The sequence below is a fragment of the Hermetia illucens genome, chromosome 3 (assembly GCF_905115235.1).
Source record: "Hermetia illucens chromosome 3, iHerIll2.2.curated.20191125, whole genome shotgun sequence".
NCBI classification, from domain to species: domain Eukaryota; kingdom Metazoa; phylum Arthropoda; class Insecta; order Diptera; family Stratiomyidae; genus Hermetia; species Hermetia illucens.
The window spans coordinates 23,106,092-23,124,035 of NC_051851.1; the positions used below are offsets into that span (position 1 = coordinate 23,106,092).

Consider the following 17,944-nt stretch of genomic DNA (forward strand, 5'->3'; position numbering starts at 1 on the left):
TTCACTTGCCAAGATTGGTCTGAACAACGAAGTCGATGGTAAACAACCAAAAGGCAGGCTGAAACAACGATGGCTTGATACGCTGGATAATAATAATAATAATAATAATAATCGTTGGCGCAACAATCCATATTGGATCAGGGCCTTGAAGTGTGTTAGAGCACTTCATTCAAGACCGTAACGGTACACTAGGAGGCAATGTGGTCAGCATTACGCTCGCCCGAGATTATTACCCTGATTTGACTCAGGTACTCATTCACAGCTGAGTCGACTGGTATCCGACGTCAAATCACGATGCAAATTCCACTGCCACCAGTGAGATTTGAACCGCGACCTTCCGTATGACAGCCTAGTGCTCTAACCACTGAGCTATCCGGACACGCATCACTGTTGCCATCAATAAAATCACAGTCTGCGCAAACACAATCGCCTGGAATGCAGATGCAACAAGGCAGGTACACCATCTACAATAGTCTTCATCTCAACAGCCACCACAATAAGAGCCCCCATCTGACTCGCAGCAACTATCGGTGTCGATAGGAAATTATGTAAGGTCACTGTCGACGACATTGGCAAATGGTTTCTCTTCGTCAATCTCCAAAATTCCTCGAGGAATACAAAGAACTTGAGGATAAGCAAGAGTTCGGCAGTCGTACTTCTGATACGCTGGATGGGGATTTAAAAGCCTCGAGATTGCACCCAGATCAGGCATTCGATAGAGCCAAATGGCGAAGCCAATCACGACGAGCGGACCCGGCTTGTGAACGGGACAACGGCTGAAGAAAAAGAAGAAGAAGATTGTCCTTAGCCAGAAGCAAGCGTTAGTGGTGTATTTTATAATATTCAGCGTGATTAAATCTATTTGTAAACAACAACAAAAAAGATTATTGATCGTTTTCGAAAGGTTGCAAAATTTCTATGTTAACTTTAAAAACTTTTGAACGAAGACCTGAAAGAACTTTTATATAAAATTTTGAAGAACTGATAAAGATTAAAAATCAATAAAATAAGTGGATGTTGAGATCGGAAATAGAAAATTACAAGGAGGGTAATGGAGGCGTTGAAGGGAGTTAAGTAGGAGAAAAGTATACGTTTTATAACAATTAACCTTGGCACAGTAACGCAATGCAACAGCATGTTTTTAAGGATACTTACTTACCTAAAAATTGCATTTCGAAACCGAAATAAATCATTGAAACACATTTTTAATAAAAAACAATGTTTTAACGTTTATTCGTTAAGTACTAATTACAACTATAAGCTTAATCATACCGAGTAGTGGGTCCAAATTTGAAATAAGATGCAGAAATACATTGTGTTACCTTAGAATTATCAAACAATTCATTTGAAAAATGTACAAATTCACATAAAACCACTCTTGAAAGCTTTGAGTGTTGTTTTCATAAAACTTTAGGTAGACAATGGCTCGCCTCAATCCAATGTTAAAATCAATCGCCAGAAGTCAATTTTCTTCAAGTTCTGGTCACAATAGTCCCGGCAAATGAGGGCGCGGCTTAGAATACAGCAATACCATTTCAAATATATTACACTCTATGTACAAATGTATACCCGTAAGTTATGCTTCCTAACGGTTCTCCTCTATCTAAACATTAACAATATTACCGAGTTTATTTATGTCTATCATGTTATCGATTTCGGTGTTGATATATTTTAAAATTTCCACTTCAATCTGTCGCCTTTGACTTTCCGGCACTATCCTTAGACGCTGCGCTACCAACTGACTGAAGAGTTCCGTCTCGTCAGGTGTTTTGTCGTGCTCTCGTGATGCAAGGACTGATTTCAGAACTTCTAGGAAAGTCGTTAGGGTTTTTTGGAGTTCTTGTGAATATGAGCAGGAAGGATCGTCTTTACGGGATCTTGGTTTACTGAATCTGCTTTTTGCACGTGATGGAGGGGTAGGTGGCTCTTGCACTTCGTCCAGGTCACTTATATCTTCGGATTCATTTGACCCTTCGCCGTCTTCAGTTGATTTTGCTTCTTCCTTTATGAATATGGCGTCCTTTTGCATGGAATTATCTAATGTTTCGTATATTCTGAAGAAAATAAACGAAAAAAGGAGGAAAGAGGACTATAAATGTAATAAACTTGGTAAAAAAATGTAAAATGAACACCTAAAACTAATATGTTCACAGAACTTCAAATTGTCGCTCCATGAAAACGTACAACTTAAATAACTAAAACAACCATTTCTATTGTAAAGTGTTAGGCACAAGCCTGACAAAAAGCGAATATGTGCGATTCCCCGCCGATGGCCTGTCGAACCATCAATATGCGTATCGATGAGCCCACTCCACTGTGCCATGAACACAATAGTGAAGCTGATAACAGACGCCGTAAACTTTGACGGAATGAATTGACGTATTGAATGTCAAATTCCAGCTATTGGTTTTGTAACTATGAACTATGTTATGCTACGAACTATGAAATGCCTAAGGGTGGAGGATGCCAAACTAGGCTATAGGAAGTGGCACCTGCAAGGATATTGCTGAAGGTTTGGTGAAGTTATGTGATCTATTCTGCTATAAGCGTCGCATGTGTGGGCACTCACACTTGCAATATTCAGAGATGACAGCAATTGATTTGAGTTTACTGGCTGAGGGATGACGGATGTGACGTGCTCGAACTCCGGTGCCGAACGCAATCCCGAGAAGTTTAGCATTATGCACGCCGTGACAAGAGAGAATTTGCTATTGTGCTGGTCAGGGAACCGGAAGATGCCGCAGATTACAATGATTTCAGAACTGTGTACCGCATCACGAAAGAGCTTGCATGTGGTCGCAAATATTTCAATGGTCCTGTCGAGGACATTAACGGTTCACTTGTTATTCACGATGATGAACAACCGAAAAGGTGGAAAGAACACTTCACCATGGTTCTTAACCATATTACATTCGGTGAGGTTCCTCATCTTGTGCATGGAATGGCTAGTCACCGTAACATGCGAATACGGACTGTTCCTCCAAGCAGAAGAGAAATCAGTTCGGCCATCAATGCACACAAACGGAGTAAAACCGCTGGGCTTGAAAGTCTTCCCCCAGAGTTATTTATCGCTGCACCTGCAGTTACAGCAGATCTGTTGTTACCACTCGTACGAAAACCGGGAAATCCTAGGCCTTTCCCAAAGCGTGGAAGAACGCATCAAAGGATATCTCGAAAGCTTGATCGACAGGGAGCTCGTTTCCTTTCGGGATCCTCCTCTTGCATTGACCACATCACCACTCTACGGATCATTTTGGAACAGTGTGCGGAATTCAGATCGTCGCTACACCTATTCTTTATCGATTTCAAAAAAGCTTTCGATAGCGTAAACAGGGAGTGTATCTGGGGTGCTCTACGCAGGAGGGGGTTCCGGAGCTAGCTGATCAGAGCAACATATGATGGCGAAATGTCACGTGCTGCACCGAGGTAAAATCTCAAAGGACTTTAAGGTCCAAAGCGGAGTCTGCCACGGTTGCATCCTGTCACCGATATTATTTCTTCTTGTTGCCAAGTAGAGTTGGACTGAAGACCAAAAAAACTAAGGTTCTCAGTCTGACGGATCATCGTACATTCCCAACCTACATTAATGAGAAGAGCATCGATCAATTTGTATATCTAGAAAACCTGGTTTCTGCCGAGGGCGCCAACGAACTAAATGTTGTCCGACGCATTAACAACGCTAGATCCGCTTTCGATGCCCTGTCTAAAATCTGGAAATGCAGATATCTCAACACTAAGATCAAATTGAAACTGTTCTGTGCGAGTGTTCTTTATGTGTTACTATATGGGAGTAGCACATGGAAAGTGAATTCCACTGTTTCTTAAAAGCTCCAGACTTTCGTCAATACCTGTCTGCGTCGAATCATCAGAGTACGCTGGCCTGGCGATATCTCAAACGAACAACTTAGTCGGTGCATAGGCTCGCTACTGGTATGCGATGTGATAGGAAGACGGAAGTGGCAGTGGATAGATCACACTTTAAGGAAGTAAAATTGCATCTCGGTCTATGCCATGCAGTGGAATCCACTCTCCCAAGCGCGAAAAATGAGTACGATCTACCAAGCAAGACATGGATAGGCGCACAGAACGCAGAACTGCATCAGGGCCAGAGTCGGAATCGATGGCTATGCAGATGAGTTGATTCCTCTGGGGGCACGGTGGTTGTTACAGACAACAAACAAGTCAAACAAGTCATCTACGTAAACGAACTATTCCACCGATCCAAGACTTCGCGCATTCACTGACAAACTGTCGTGTTTTCACGACCTTGGATCTTTCCAAGGCGTTTCATCAAATCCATGTAGCTGCCGAGACATACCGAAAATGGCTATTTGCACGCCTCTTCGGACTCTTCGAATTAACCAGGATGACACTTGGCTTGTGCAAGGTAGCGCAGAGATTCACAGATCCATTCGCTCTGTCCTACGAAACTTAAACTTCTGTTTCATCTACATGGATGATGTTTTCGTCGCCCCTTCTTCCGAATCTGAGCATTTGGACTACCTCAAGTGCATTTTTCCACGTCACCTTAAGGCCGGGCTAGTTCTAACTCAACCCGATCGAGATAAGGTTGATGCGATCGAAAACTTTTCGTTGCCAACCACGGTGAAGGATCTACAAAGATTTTTGGGCAAGGTAAATCTCTATCGCCGTTTCTTGCCCAAGGCCGCTCATTACCAAGCGATTATTAACGCTTAGTTGTCTGAGCCCAAAACAAAACACTTCCGCGAGGTTGAATGGTCTGCTGAGGCCGTCCAGGCGTTTTAAACTGTCAAACAACAGCTGGTTGATGTTACATTTTTAACATTTCCTCAGCTAGATGCACCATTAGCCATGTTCGTCGATGCCTCAGACACAGCGGTAGGCCCTGCTTCTCACAAACGGGTAAACCAAACCTGGCAACGGTTGAACTTCTTTTCGAAACAACTCTACCCAGCTCACCACAACTATAGAGTCTACGATCGTGAGCTACTCGCCGCGTACCTCTCCATAAAATACTTCCGTTTCGCCCTTGAGGGCAGGCCGTTCACTGTATTCACGGACCACAAGCCCATTACGGTCACGCTTAAACAAAACCTCGACAAAGCGTTTCCTCACCAACTTCGGCAACTGAGCTTCATTAGCCAGTTTACTTCCGACATCCAACACGTGTTTGTAAAATACAACGTTGTTGTAGACGCCTTGTCACGAATCTCGAAGGTCACAATCTTCGCTCCCTGAGATCCCACCTTTTGGTATACCAACCGTAATCATCACGGATCAAGGAATGCAATTTGAGTCTACTCTTTTATCTGAGTTAGGTAAGTTCCTAGGTTTCAAACGCCACAACGGTTGCCAATGGGATACTGGAACATTGGCACCGGACGCCAATGGGATACTGGAACATTGGCACCGGACGCTGCAGGCCACCTTAATGGCTCGCGACGTTTTATCGTGGTCGCACTCCTTGCCCCTCGTCCTCTTCGGCTTCCGCGCACCCTAACGAAAGAAATTCGTGGCCAGCTCCGCGGAGATGGTGTACGGGGAGAATCTGTGGCTCGCCGCTGACCCTGTGCTATCAGCGCAGGATTAAGCGACTTCAGCATGCTGCGTCTGCTCAGGGATGCGATTTCGAGACTGCGGCCGACTTCACCTTCCCGACACACGACGCCGAAGGTCGACACCCTCAGGGACTTCGAAACATGCTCGGAGGATGGACGCTCCACGAAGGCTGCCGCACCCACCATATGAGCAGTCCTTTAAAGTCCTCGAGCGGCGAGAGCACCCCTTCAAACCAGATGCCGATGCACTTAACTACCGCTGGCACATCTGACGACCTGACCTGAGGCCGGTGCGTTACGGTCCTTTGTTCTGGCCGTGACCGCCGCAGCGAATAGTCATTTGTTGAACAAAAAATGATATAGCGTTGCTCCTATGGAACAAGATTTATTCCTGGCAATTTTCTGAGAAGTGCTGGATGAGTTTTGCATATTCTCGTTAGTGATAATCGGATTTGGAATAAAGCATTTAGTTGCTGTTCGTTGCGAAGAAAACTAGCGGAAAATTACGAATTACGCGTACGTTGCCAAAATTCCGCAACCTAAGATTTCCTATTTGTGAGTATTCCTCCTAGGAAGGCAAGGTCAGTTCTGTCGTATGAGACTTCTTCCTTTTTGAAAATGTTGGGAGTTCTACCAACAATAGTCTTTTCTGTGATTGTATGGAATTTATTGAAAACTACGGTTTATACGTTAGACGCGTAGTAGTTACCTCTGATGAGAGAGTAGAGAGAAGGGTTGAAAACTTTGGAGGTTCAGAATTTATCTAAGTTCAAACAGTTTTTTAAGGCATGAATAAAGTGTGGGGGAGGAGTTTGTCACTGGTATTTTGCTAACTACTGTCCAACTTAGTTTTCATTATAAGTCAATACGCAAAATAAGAGATGCTTTATTGATTTATCGTCACTGCTGCTGCAGCCAATCTGTTTAGCAAGAAATGAATGTTTGTATCCTACAGTACTGGGCAAAAAAATCCAGTCACTTAAGTTCGCCCTATTTAATCTCGCGTAAGGTAGGTAGTATCAGTGGCTGCTCCGAAGAGCCCAATTAGCGCTCTGGTGCGCCATTTTGATGCCCCAAACTCCTAAGACCGTGATTGCTGTTATGAGAGCAAGGAGGCAAAGTTCAGCCCGCTCAGATCTTCAGAGCCAGCCCGTAGCATTCTCGAAAAAAAAGCTCTCTCACCCTATAACTAGAAATCTCTCTGAGGTCCCCAAAGAATGGTTTACCCAGTGTCCGTAGCCTCTAGCTAAAGCTGGGCAATCACAGAGAAAGTGCATGAGCTTCCCTTCTTTCTCCGCAGCTTCGGCATTGCGAATTGTAGGGTATGTCGAGCCTGGCGACATGGTCCCCTATGGGCCAGTGCCCCGTGCAGACCGCCGTAATCTTGAATGCATTTGCACCCGTCTGGCACAGGAGGTCTCGTGATCGGGCTATGTTATAAGCGGGTCAAATTCTCCTTGACTTCTCATAGCTCGTAAGCCTTCGCCATCTAAGGCCCGCGGCTGCTAGGTAGTGTGAGTAGACTCCGCCCCTGACAGCCGCCAGCGGAACACCGACGTCACGTAATCTGACGGCACTGCACACTGCAACGTATTTAATGTGGAGGTCTAGAGGGAGGAGATGCAGGAGTGTATTGAGAGCATCTGCCGCGCAGGACTGCAGAGCCCCAGTAGCACCAGCACACGCAGTTCTTTGAATTCTATTAAGCTTCATCCTATTGTATTTTTTGCTCAAAGTCTGCCACCATACAATAAAGCAGTACGTTAAGATCAGACGCACTACAGCGGTGTACATTCAGAGAACCATCCACGGCCGGAGACCCCACTTCTTTGCAAAGGTTCTCTTGCAGGCATGGAAGACTATACAGTCGTTTTTGACCATCAGTTCCATGTTCAATCTCAATTTAGCTTTGGATCCAGGATTACACTCAGATACTTTACATTAGAAGAAAGAACCAATCTTTGTTCATTCTCTCTCTTTTGTCTTGGTGGTGAATAGCATCAGTTCCATTTTGGTTGGATTTATGCCGAGTCCGCATCTTGCGGCCCACAGGCGCACCTCTTGCAACGCTCCTTCCTCATAATGGAAGGAAACATCCCTGACACTAATATCACCAAGTCTTCGGTATACCGCCTCTGTTTACAGCTCTGGTCAAGTAGTTGCCTCCCAGATCCGACTGGATTATCCTGGTACTTAGCATGGATATAATCCAATGCGTAAGATACCCCTCCAATCCAACACTGGTCAAGGCTTCCTGATGAGGTTGGTACTAATGTTGTTGATAGCTCCCTCTATATCCAAGAAGGCAGCTAGAGTATACTGCTTTCCTGCAGCGACCGCTCAATCGTGCCAATTACCTCGGGGAGAACGGTTTCTGTGGATTTTCCTTTGGTAGGCATGCTGGGACTTCTCTCCATAATCGTCCTTCTCTCCATAATCGTCTTTAAGTGGATGTGCAGGACGCACTCTAGAGTCTTCAGCACGAAAGAGGTCCGGCTGATTGATCGAAAGTCCTTCGTGGACTCATAGTTGGGCCTGCCCGCTTTCGGTATGAACACCACCCGTGCGCGTCTCCAGAACTGTGGTACGTATTCTAAAGAGATGCAGCTAAGGTCAACAAGCTACGGCACAACCCTTTCCTGCTGCTTCTGTAGCATGACTGGCATTATGCCATCTGGACCTGGAGACTTATATGCGGAGAAGCTGTTTATAGTCCAGCCGATCTTATCCTTGGTAATTACCGATTTGATAGGCCGCAAACCCTCCAAGCAAGGTTCTGACTCACAGTCCTCCCCGCTGGCGGGAAAGTGCGTTTGAATCAGCAACTCCAAGGTTTCACTAGAAGATTCCGTCCAGGAGCCTTCCGACTTTTTAAGAAAAAATGGGCTCTTATGTTTCTTAGACAGAATCTTACTGAGCCTCGCGGATTCACTGGTGCTTTCAATGTTCTGACAATAGTCCAACCAAGACCGCCTCTTGGCCGTCCTCATGGCCGACTTGTACTTTTTCAGACAGTCCTTGCTCTCGCATAAGTCTGTTATTTTAATTTGAATTGACAAGCAGTTTGTTTTTGTTGTATAAATACAGATGTGAAGAAAGTATTTGCACCGGTAGATTGTCGTTTCCGGCAGTGGTAAGTTTTTGAAGTGCGTTAATTAAAAAAAATGGAAAAAACACGTAGAATGAGTGATATCGACATTAATAATTACCTCATTTCATAAAAAAATGCAGCAAACAACAATAACGGTAGTTATGGGCTTTAGTCAGTCCATTGTAGCTGACTTTTTAAAAAAAAACTCGTGCCACGGGGTCTACTGCTTGGAAACGGGGTTCTGGAAGGCCGAGAAAGACTACATCAAACGAAGATAGACTGGTGTGATGATTCTGCCTGCGGGATCGGTTTAAAAGCTCATCGGGCATTAAAAAAGAGCTCAAGGATGTCATTGGGTCAGAAATTGATGCATCAACGTTTCGTCGGGGGCTCCGGGAAGGCGGATTTCATGGCTCACATCCCACAAAGAAGACTTTTTTAAATGCAAGAATGCGGAAGCAACGCTATTTATAGACAAAGGACCACGAAAATAGGACCCTGGAACAGTGGCAAACTGTAATATTCTCCGATGAATCCCAATTTAATATTTTTTCGTCGGGTTTGATCCACCACGTATGGAGAAGATGAGGTGAGCGATACAGTAAGAAGCGTGTTCAGACCACAGTACGTCAGCCGGATCTAGGGCTGCTTTTCGTTTTATGGTGTGAAAAGACTTTCATTAATTGATGGAAGAGTCAATGACGCAGCCTATAAATCTTGGAGCAGCATCTGAATCAAAGAGCAATATCATTAGTCAAGTGGGGTCATCCTTCAGGACGATTCTGCTTCTTGTCACAGGTCCCACATTGTAAGTAATAATTATTTTCATTCTCCTTAGCTGTTTTATAAAAAATATTGAAGGTTTTCCAATTATTTGACCTTTTTTGCTTTGGAAGTGCGCAACTTACTGGCCGAAAACTCACTAAAGCAGCTGACTTGGCTGGGGAACAGCTCGGATTTAAACCCCATAGAAAACTTGTGGGCTCTAATGAAGAAAAAGGTAGCTGAACAGAAGTCGAAAAGCCAACATGAGCTTGATTTAATCCTCCTAAGGACGTGGAATGATGAAGTTGACCTGCAGATTCTGCAGATTCTGCAGAAACTTACTTCATCAATGCCAGCGTGGATTAGAGCCGTAATTAAGGCCAAAGAGGTTTTTTTGCCCAGTACTGTATGTCAATCACTAACTTTAGATAACTGCAGTTGACATTGTAGTTTTGTTCCGAAAATCGTTTTCTGTTGTAGAATTAAACATCCGAAGGTGAATTAAACTCCGCCATGCTATTAACATAGTATGCTGGTCCCAAGCCCAGGTAAAGGAGGAGGGTTTGAGGCAACGTACTCTGTACTATCCTCAGTAAAACAAAAATAAAATGCTGAGATCAGGGAAAGAGATAAATGGAGTATAGTTGGAGTTATTTTACTATGCTAAATCCTACCTGATCTCTCTTTGTGACAGGCCCCGCGACAGGTCGACCAAGAAAATGCATAGAATGTCGTTACAAACATGATGATCGAATTGAGTCACAAGCCTCGGAGAAATGCTAGGGCGTCCACCTCAGTCGACGCGGCAGAACGGGTCCCGGTCCTGCCGAGAAATGGGCAAGGGTTCTTGACGCATGGACGGCGTCAGGACGTAAGCAACTTAGTCCGCACACAACGAACAAAACAAATACGTGTCTGCACGCTAAATGTTGGTACCCTAACTGGAAAGACCGAGGAACTCGCAAGAACCCTTCGGAAAAGGCGCATTGATATCTGCGCTCTACAAGAAACCCGATGGTCTGGTGCCAAAAGCTACGACATTGAACGCGAACGCGGTAAAAATGGCTACAAACTTCTCTATTTTGGTAACCCACACACTCAATATGGTGTTGGCATTGCCCTCTCAGAGGGTTCCCGTAATGCCATTAAAGAAGTCGAACGATTTGATGATCGGCTGATGAAGCTCACCATTATATCAGCTGATCGCACTATTCACTTCTTCACCGCGTATGCACCACAGACAGGTCGACCTGATGCCGAGAAAGATGCCTTCTGGCAACTTCTCGATGAAAAGACTTGTCACGTGCCTGCTGACGATTACATAATCATTGCCGGCGACCTTAATGGTCATGTGGGTGAAAAGGCAGAAGGTAACAGATGCCATGGGGGAAAGGGGTTCGGAGGGCGCAATGAAGGTGGCGAGCGTATAATCGATTTTGCGGACACCCATGACCTTGTACTTATGAATACATGGTTCATCAAACGATTGTCTCATCTTCCCACATTTTATAGTGAGAACAATAAAACGCAAATCGATTATATTCTCATAAGACGCCAACATTTTACCACTGTCACCGATTGCAAAGTCATTCCCTATGAGACCATCGCATCTCAACATCGGCCGTTGATTGCCGTCTTGCGAATTAAGCCACCGATAAAACAGCGTGAGGAACGCACTGGCCGCGGCGCATTAAATGGTGGCGATTTCGTGCGAAGAAAGAAAAAATTATCTCACTTACGCCAATACCGACCATTACGAATGTGGAAGAATCATGGAACCAAATGAAAGGCACGATCCACAAAGCGGTCTGTGCAATCCTCGGGATCACCAAGCCGGGTAAGCGGTACATCAACCGAGATACTTGGCTTTTGAATGATGATGTTGAAATGCAGGTCCGTGAAAAGAAATGCCTCTACCACAAATTTCTCGACGATAAAACCCTGGCCCTGGAATGCCAACCGGGAAACAAAAAAAGCAGTCGCTGTCACCCGAGCGAGAAGAGAGATCTGCATCGACTTGCCAGAAGCCGTAACGAACGCTATCAGCCAATGGAGAACTGCGTTATGAAATTGCTTCACGCATTAACACAACCTGGATGAAGTGACGTTCCACAAGTGGTGTTCTTTGTGATCGACGTAACAACGAACGTCTCAAATCTAAAATTTTATAGTTTCGAGTGTTAGCCGACTATAAAAGAAAATGAACGGTGTCTTACGGTAATGGAGACGAAGATGTTGCGTTGGACTACTGGCGTGACACGTTTTGATCACATCCGAAATGAGGATATCCGCGATCGTTATCGGGTTCCATCGATCGTGGAAAAATTGCGAGAGGTGGTAAGGTCACACAATTCGTGCTAACGAGAACTCACTTGCCAAGATTGGTCTGAACATCGAAATCGATGGTAAAAAACAGGCCGAAATAACGGTGCCTTGATACGCTGGATGGGGATTTAAAATCTTCCAAATTGCACCCAGATCAGACATTCGATAGAGCCAAATGGCGAAACCAATCACGACGAGCCGACCCCGCTAGTGAACGGGACAAAGGCTGAAGGAAAAGATGGCTATGTTCTTTTACAGAAAGGTGTACCTAGATAGCATAGAGATGATCTTGGTTCTCAGATCATGAAATTTATGCTTAATATAAAGTAACTTTATCGAGAGGTTGTAGACGGAAATTTGCAGGATGACTTGAATGAGATAAATCCGCCCTCTTTTTGTCCGGAAAAGGAAAATCGGTATTTGGCCCCCACCAAAGGACCTCGTCTCAATGAATGTGCGGATGACGCAGAAGACGACATTGACAAGGCAATTACTGAAGATACTCCCGAGTCAGGTATTGCCGGCGAGAAATTATTCTAAGAGTTTTCCGAATCATTACACACCAAGAGGGGTTTGGAGCCATTAAATACTTCGGTAGCGACGAACCGACGAGTCCCCTCTTTTGTGGTTATAAAATGCGTTAGACAATACCTTCCCGCGGTGCATTTCGAGTATAAAAGAGCAATAAATGTTCTAAAGCCAAATTTGTCTGAAAGTTGTGAGGAAAGCAGAAACTGAGTGCTTCCGGTATAAAAAGTTTCCTGATTTTCTTGTGTTGTGAGGCTAGTTATTACAAGGTGCTCAAGATATTAATAAATCTATGGTGAAAAATTCGTATGTATATCTTTATCCAGTTCTTCACAAAAAAAAATTCTAAAAAAAAAGCCAAAAAACGGTCTTCACACGGAATGACCTCATTAACGTTGCTCCAATGGATCAAGATTTATTTCTGGCAATTTTCTGCAAAGTGTTGAAAAAGATTTGCATATTCTCGTTAGTGATAAAAGGCCAACGTGTTTCTTGGGAATTGTTGTGGAATGAATAAATTGGATTTGGAATAAACGATTCACTTGAAGCATGGCCCGCCATTAAGGGGGTCATCCCGTGTGAAAGCCCTTTTTTTTTGGCTTTTTTTAGAAATTTCTTGTGAAGAACTGGATAAAGATACAAATACAAATTTTTCACCATAGATTTATTAATATCTTGAGCGTGCATTGTAATTTTTCCAGCCCGATCGCATAGTTCGTTATTGAAATACAGAGCAATTTATACACCGATCTCCAAAAAAGTTGTTTTTCTGCTGCCACGCTAGAGGCCGCTGCGAACATCTTGAAGAAACAAAATAAACGGCATTTTAACGTACAGACTTAACTGCAGTCCTCAAACTAGGATTATTAAAAAATATTAAAAGCTAAATTTTCGGTGCCGTGTTAAACTTGTTTTTGTGAATTTTGGTGTTTTTTCACTGCTTCTTCAGTGAATAAAACGAAAATTCTGAATGAATCGCAATTATCCTAGTTTGCGGACCATAGAAATATGTTCTGAATAAGTCGTGAAAATTTCAAAGAATTTCGTTGTCGATTTTGGGCTATGGTGGCAGCCGATTTTCAACATGCAGTTTCGAGAAAAACGCATTTAAAAAGTAGAATGCGAATTTTAGCCATAAAACCTTGACTGACCATTAACTTGCTGTACCTAGTTCATAAACCTTAGATTTTTTTCAAAAAACACATGCACAGCTTTGGCTTCAATTTTTGTCCTTTTAGCGAAGTCATTCGAACGTCATTCGAACTGATAAATACGAGCTTTACTTCGGCGGTCAACATAAATCTGGCATGTGACTTATCACGTATAATTTCCCAACGACTCCGAATATATCGCTATATATAGATGCAACTGATGCCATGGAAAAAAATCGATTCCGCGGATCCGACACACGGAATGACCCCCTTAAGTGCAGGGCTTAGGACAACTCATTGCCAAATTAAACTGAATTTCGTTGGTGTTCGCGGCGAAGGAAACTAACTGAAAATTACGAATACAAGGACCAAGTTTAGGATGCACGAATATTCGTTGTACGTATGAACTTAATTTTGTGGTCCGAGGAATATCCACACTGGGGAATATTTCCTTGAACTGGGACTTCCAAAGAATGTCGTGGAAGATTGCAGAAAAGAATTTGCTTCAGCCAAGGGGTTTAGTTTATATTCTTCGTTCCATTCAAAACGAATGGTGTTGTAAACAGTAGGCCATGTATCAGAGAAAGCGGCAGGAAGGGGATGAAAGAGGGCAGGCATCGGGGCTCGCCCTATCTGCCTTTTCTTTGTAAAAATTACCCCTATAACCAGGACTCCAGAGGGTAAGAACATCTGTAAGCCGGGCTTTCTTCATTAAATCGTGTGTCCGGCGCGGTGCAGTTAGGGGTTAGTTGAGATGACTATTAGTCATCTAACAGCGTTATGGCTTGTCAGAAAGCGAACAACTCAGCCGGGAAGAACGAAACTGCAGTTCTCATGAACAGGGAACAGAGTAATTCGAGCTTTGAATAAAACGTGCTCCCAGAATTTTCGAGGTCAACTACAGCCTCGGTTGCCAATCCTAAGATTTTCTATTTGTAGACTTCCTCCTCGGAAGGTAAGGTCAGTCCTGTCGTATGAGACTTCCACCGTTTTGAAAATGTTGGCAGTTCTATCATGGAATTTATTGAAAACTAAAATAACCGTGAATCAAGCCGGATTTGTCAAGAACTGCGGAACTACTGACGCAATACACGCTGCGCGGTTACTCATGGAGAAACACCGTGAGAAGCATCGCCCTCTTTATATTGCCTTTCTGGATCTAGAGAAAGCCTTTGACCGTGTCCCACACGAACACATCTGGTATGTTTTACGACAACACTTCGTGCCAGAAGAACTCGTGCGCTGGGTTCAATTGCTCTACCACGATCCGAAAAGTAACGTTCGAAGTATGGCAGGTGTATCAATACCGCTTCGTATCTCTGTTGGTGTTCATCAAGGAAGCACCTTCTCACCACTCCTCTTTGTTCTTGTTATGGACACCATCACACGGGATATCCAACGCCCTATACCCTGCCCTATGCAGATGATGTTTTCCTAGCATCTGATAGCAAAAATGATCTCGAGCAACTTGTTCAGAAATGGAATGATCGCCTCATGCAACACGGTCGCAGATTGAATTTAAACAAAACTGAATTTTTGACGACCGATCCCCATGAAATAGGCACAATGACTGTCAGCGGCAGTGATCTGCCCAGAACGGAGCGATGGAACGCAATGGAGAATTGCGTTCTGAAATTACTTCACGCGTTAACGCAACCTGGATGAAGTGGCGTTCCACAACTGGTGTTCTTTGTGATTGACGTATCAACGGTCGTCTCAAATCTAAAATTTACCGCAATGTCGTCCGTCCAGTCGCTCTCTATGGTTCTGAGTGTTGGCCGACTATAAAAGACAATGAACAACGTTTTGCGGTAATGGAGACGAAGATGCTACGTGGGACTAGTGGCGTCACACGTTTAGATCACATCCGAAATGAGGATATCTACGATCGTCATGAGGTTGCACCGATCGTGGAAAAGTTGCGAGAGAGGCGTCTTCGATGGTATGGTCACGCAATTCGTGCTAACGAGAATTCACTTGCCAAGATTGGTCTGAACATCGAAATCGATGGTAAACGACCAAAAGGCAGACCTAAGCAACGGTGGCTTGATACGCTGGATGGGGATTTGAAAGCCTCGAGATTGCACCCAGATCAGGCATTCGATAGAGCCAAATGGCGAAGCCAATCATGACGAGCCGACCCCGCTTGTGAACGGGACAAAGGCTGAAGAAAAAGAAGAAGAGTTTATACGTCAGACGCTTAGTAGTTGTCTCTGAAGAGAGAGTAGAGAGGACGGTTGAGAACTTCGGCATTCAGAACTTACGTTTACGTTCCTAAGTTCGGGTAATTTTTAAGGTAAGGATAGTGTGGAGGGAGGAGTTTGTCACTGGTATTTTGCTGGCTACTGCCCAACTTAGTTTTCATTTTAAGTAAATATGTTGAATAAGAGATGCTTTATTGATTTATCGTCACTATTACTGCTGACAAGGTTTGCATCCTCTGTCAATCAGTAGATTTTGGTAACTGCAGTTGAAATTATAGTTTTGTCCTGAAAATCGTTTTCTGATGTAAAATTAAAAATCCAAAGATGAATTGATGTAGATTCATTGTTTACTATTAACTCCACGTTTCCGTCAGTTGTCGGAAAGACAGATTAGTAGTTCTCGGCTATTCCAACTGTAGTCACTCCAGCATTACTTTTTTACCGGGCTCAATTCCGCATTTAAGGAAAGTCGTTCGTTATTACTGAATTAGATTCTTAATGTAGATATCCACACCAGATGCATACATATTACTCAAGCATCTTCAATGGCATCAATTGAGTTAAAACCTTTAAATTCATGTGCACACTTTGCAGCGAATGACCCTTCAATTTGCACTCTGAGGGTATCTATGGACGCGGAAGTTCTGTGGAGCGCTTCATACTGGACTTAGGAAGTCCTCGAAAACAATATTTCATTCTATACTTTTACTACTTACATTCTAGGCTTAAGCGTATCCTTCAGAAACAGCATCTCCTCGTAGAGCTCCCAAGGTTCGTAAGAAGAATTCTCCGGGATTTGTGCCAACTTGCGATGTTCACGAGCGTAACGATCCCTGAGTATTTTCCACCTCCGTTTAACAGCGTCAACTGTGGAATATTCGACAGATAACAGATAACAACTCCGCCAATTAATTAAAGCACTTCAAACACTTGCTCACCGTCACATTTCAGTTTGCTAGCGATCTTTTTCCAGATACGATGCTTCAGGGGCAGTTTCTTGTACGACTCCGAATGATTATCCCAAAGAGCCGGATTTTTCCGCACTAATCTGATGAGGAGCCTGAGATCCATGTGTCTACGCGTACTTTTCGTGTGATAGCGAAACTACCGGATATCACGAATTATAGATAAATTGACTTAAACTCTTACGCCGGCAATCAAACTTTACAATAATAAAGACACGAAACGCCAAGCTACCGTCAGTGACAGGCGTCAAGCGTCAAAGCAACGCTAACACCACCTCAGGCATCTCCTTCGGGATGCCATATGAGACGTAAAATGGCGCCAAGAAAATTGAAAATTTGCAAATTAAAGCTATTTTTTGACCCCTTCTTCAATAAAAAATATATTTAAAATGAAAATTAAGAGAAATTATTGAATTCATTTGAGCGAATAGCGGGAAATAATTTAGAATCTCTTCACAAAAAATAGAGTAATCAAACTGATGCAACTTAAGGAGTAGGACAAAGTTAGGTTAAAAGCAGAAATGATTTAAGGAGGTCATCCCGTGTGTCGGATCCGCGGAATCGATTTTTTTTTGGCATCAATTCCATTTATATATAATGTAGAATATATGGGCAAAGTGATTTTTTGATATTCGGAGTCATTCGAAAATTATAGTGTTAAACACGTGATAAGTCACATGCCAGATTTATGTCGATCGCCGTAACAAAGCTCGTATTTATCGGTTCGAATGACGTTCGAATGACTTCACTAAAAGGACAAGAATTGAAGCCAAGGCTGTACATGTGTTTCTTCAAGAAAGTTAAAGTTTATGGACTGGGTATAGCAGATTAATGGTCAGCTAAGGTTTTATGGCTAAAAATCACATTCTACTTTTAAATTTGTTTTTCTCGAAACTGCATGTTGAAAATCGGCTGCCACCATAGCCCAAAATCTATCCAACGAAATTCTTTGAAATTTTCACCACTTATTCAGAACATATTTCTACGGTCCGCAAACTAGGATAATTGCGATTCATTCAGAAGTTTTTTTCTTATTCATTGAAGAAGCCTCGAAAAATCACTAAAATTCACAAAAAAAATTTTAACACGGCACCAAAAATTTACCTTTTAATATCTTTTAATAATCCTAGTTTGCGGACTGCAGTTACGTCTGTACTTTAAAATGCCGTGTACATTTTTTCTTTAAGATGATCGCAGCGGCCTCTAGCGGGGCAGCAGAAAAATACCTTTTTTGAAGATGGGTGTATAAATTGCTCTGTATTTTAATAATCAACTATGGGATCGGGCTGGAAAAATTACTGTGTACCCTCAAGATATCAATAAATCTATGGTGAAAAATTCGTATTTGTATCTTTATCCAGTTCTTCACAAAAAA

The 17,944-nt window shown here is 43.2% G+C and overlaps 1 protein-coding gene across 1 annotated transcript; it reads right to left on the reverse strand.

The window, feature by feature from the left end:
- Nucleotides 1-1,205: 1,205 nt before the first annotated feature.
- On the reverse strand, nucleotides 1,206-16,887 carry LOC119651481 (transcription factor Adf-1-like). The gene is made up of 3 exons (XM_038055092.1): nucleotides 16,543-16,887; nucleotides 16,321-16,471; nucleotides 1,206-2,054 (listed from the first exon to the last, which is right to left on the reverse strand). The coding sequence occupies exons 1-3, from the start codon at nucleotides 16,673-16,675 to the stop codon at nucleotides 1,604-1,606; spliced, it is 735 nt and encodes a 244-aa protein (XP_037911020.1). The 5' UTR covers nucleotides 16,676-16,887; the 3' UTR covers nucleotides 1,206-1,603.
- Nucleotides 16,888-17,944: the final 1,057 nt, after the last annotated feature.

Coding starts and splice junctions, on each gene's coding strand:
- LOC119651481 (XM_038055092.1), bottom strand. CDS start 16,675: ATGGATCTCAGGCTCCTCATCAGATTAGTGCGGAAAAATCCGGCTCTT. Junction 16,472..16,542: donor TAGCAAACTGAAATGTGACG/GTGAGCAAGTGT, acceptor AATATTCCACAG/TTGACGCTGTTAAACGGAGG. Junction 2,055..16,320: donor GATACGCTTAAGCCTAGAAT/GTAAGTAGTAAA, acceptor TATTTTCTTCAG/AATATACGAAACATTAGATA.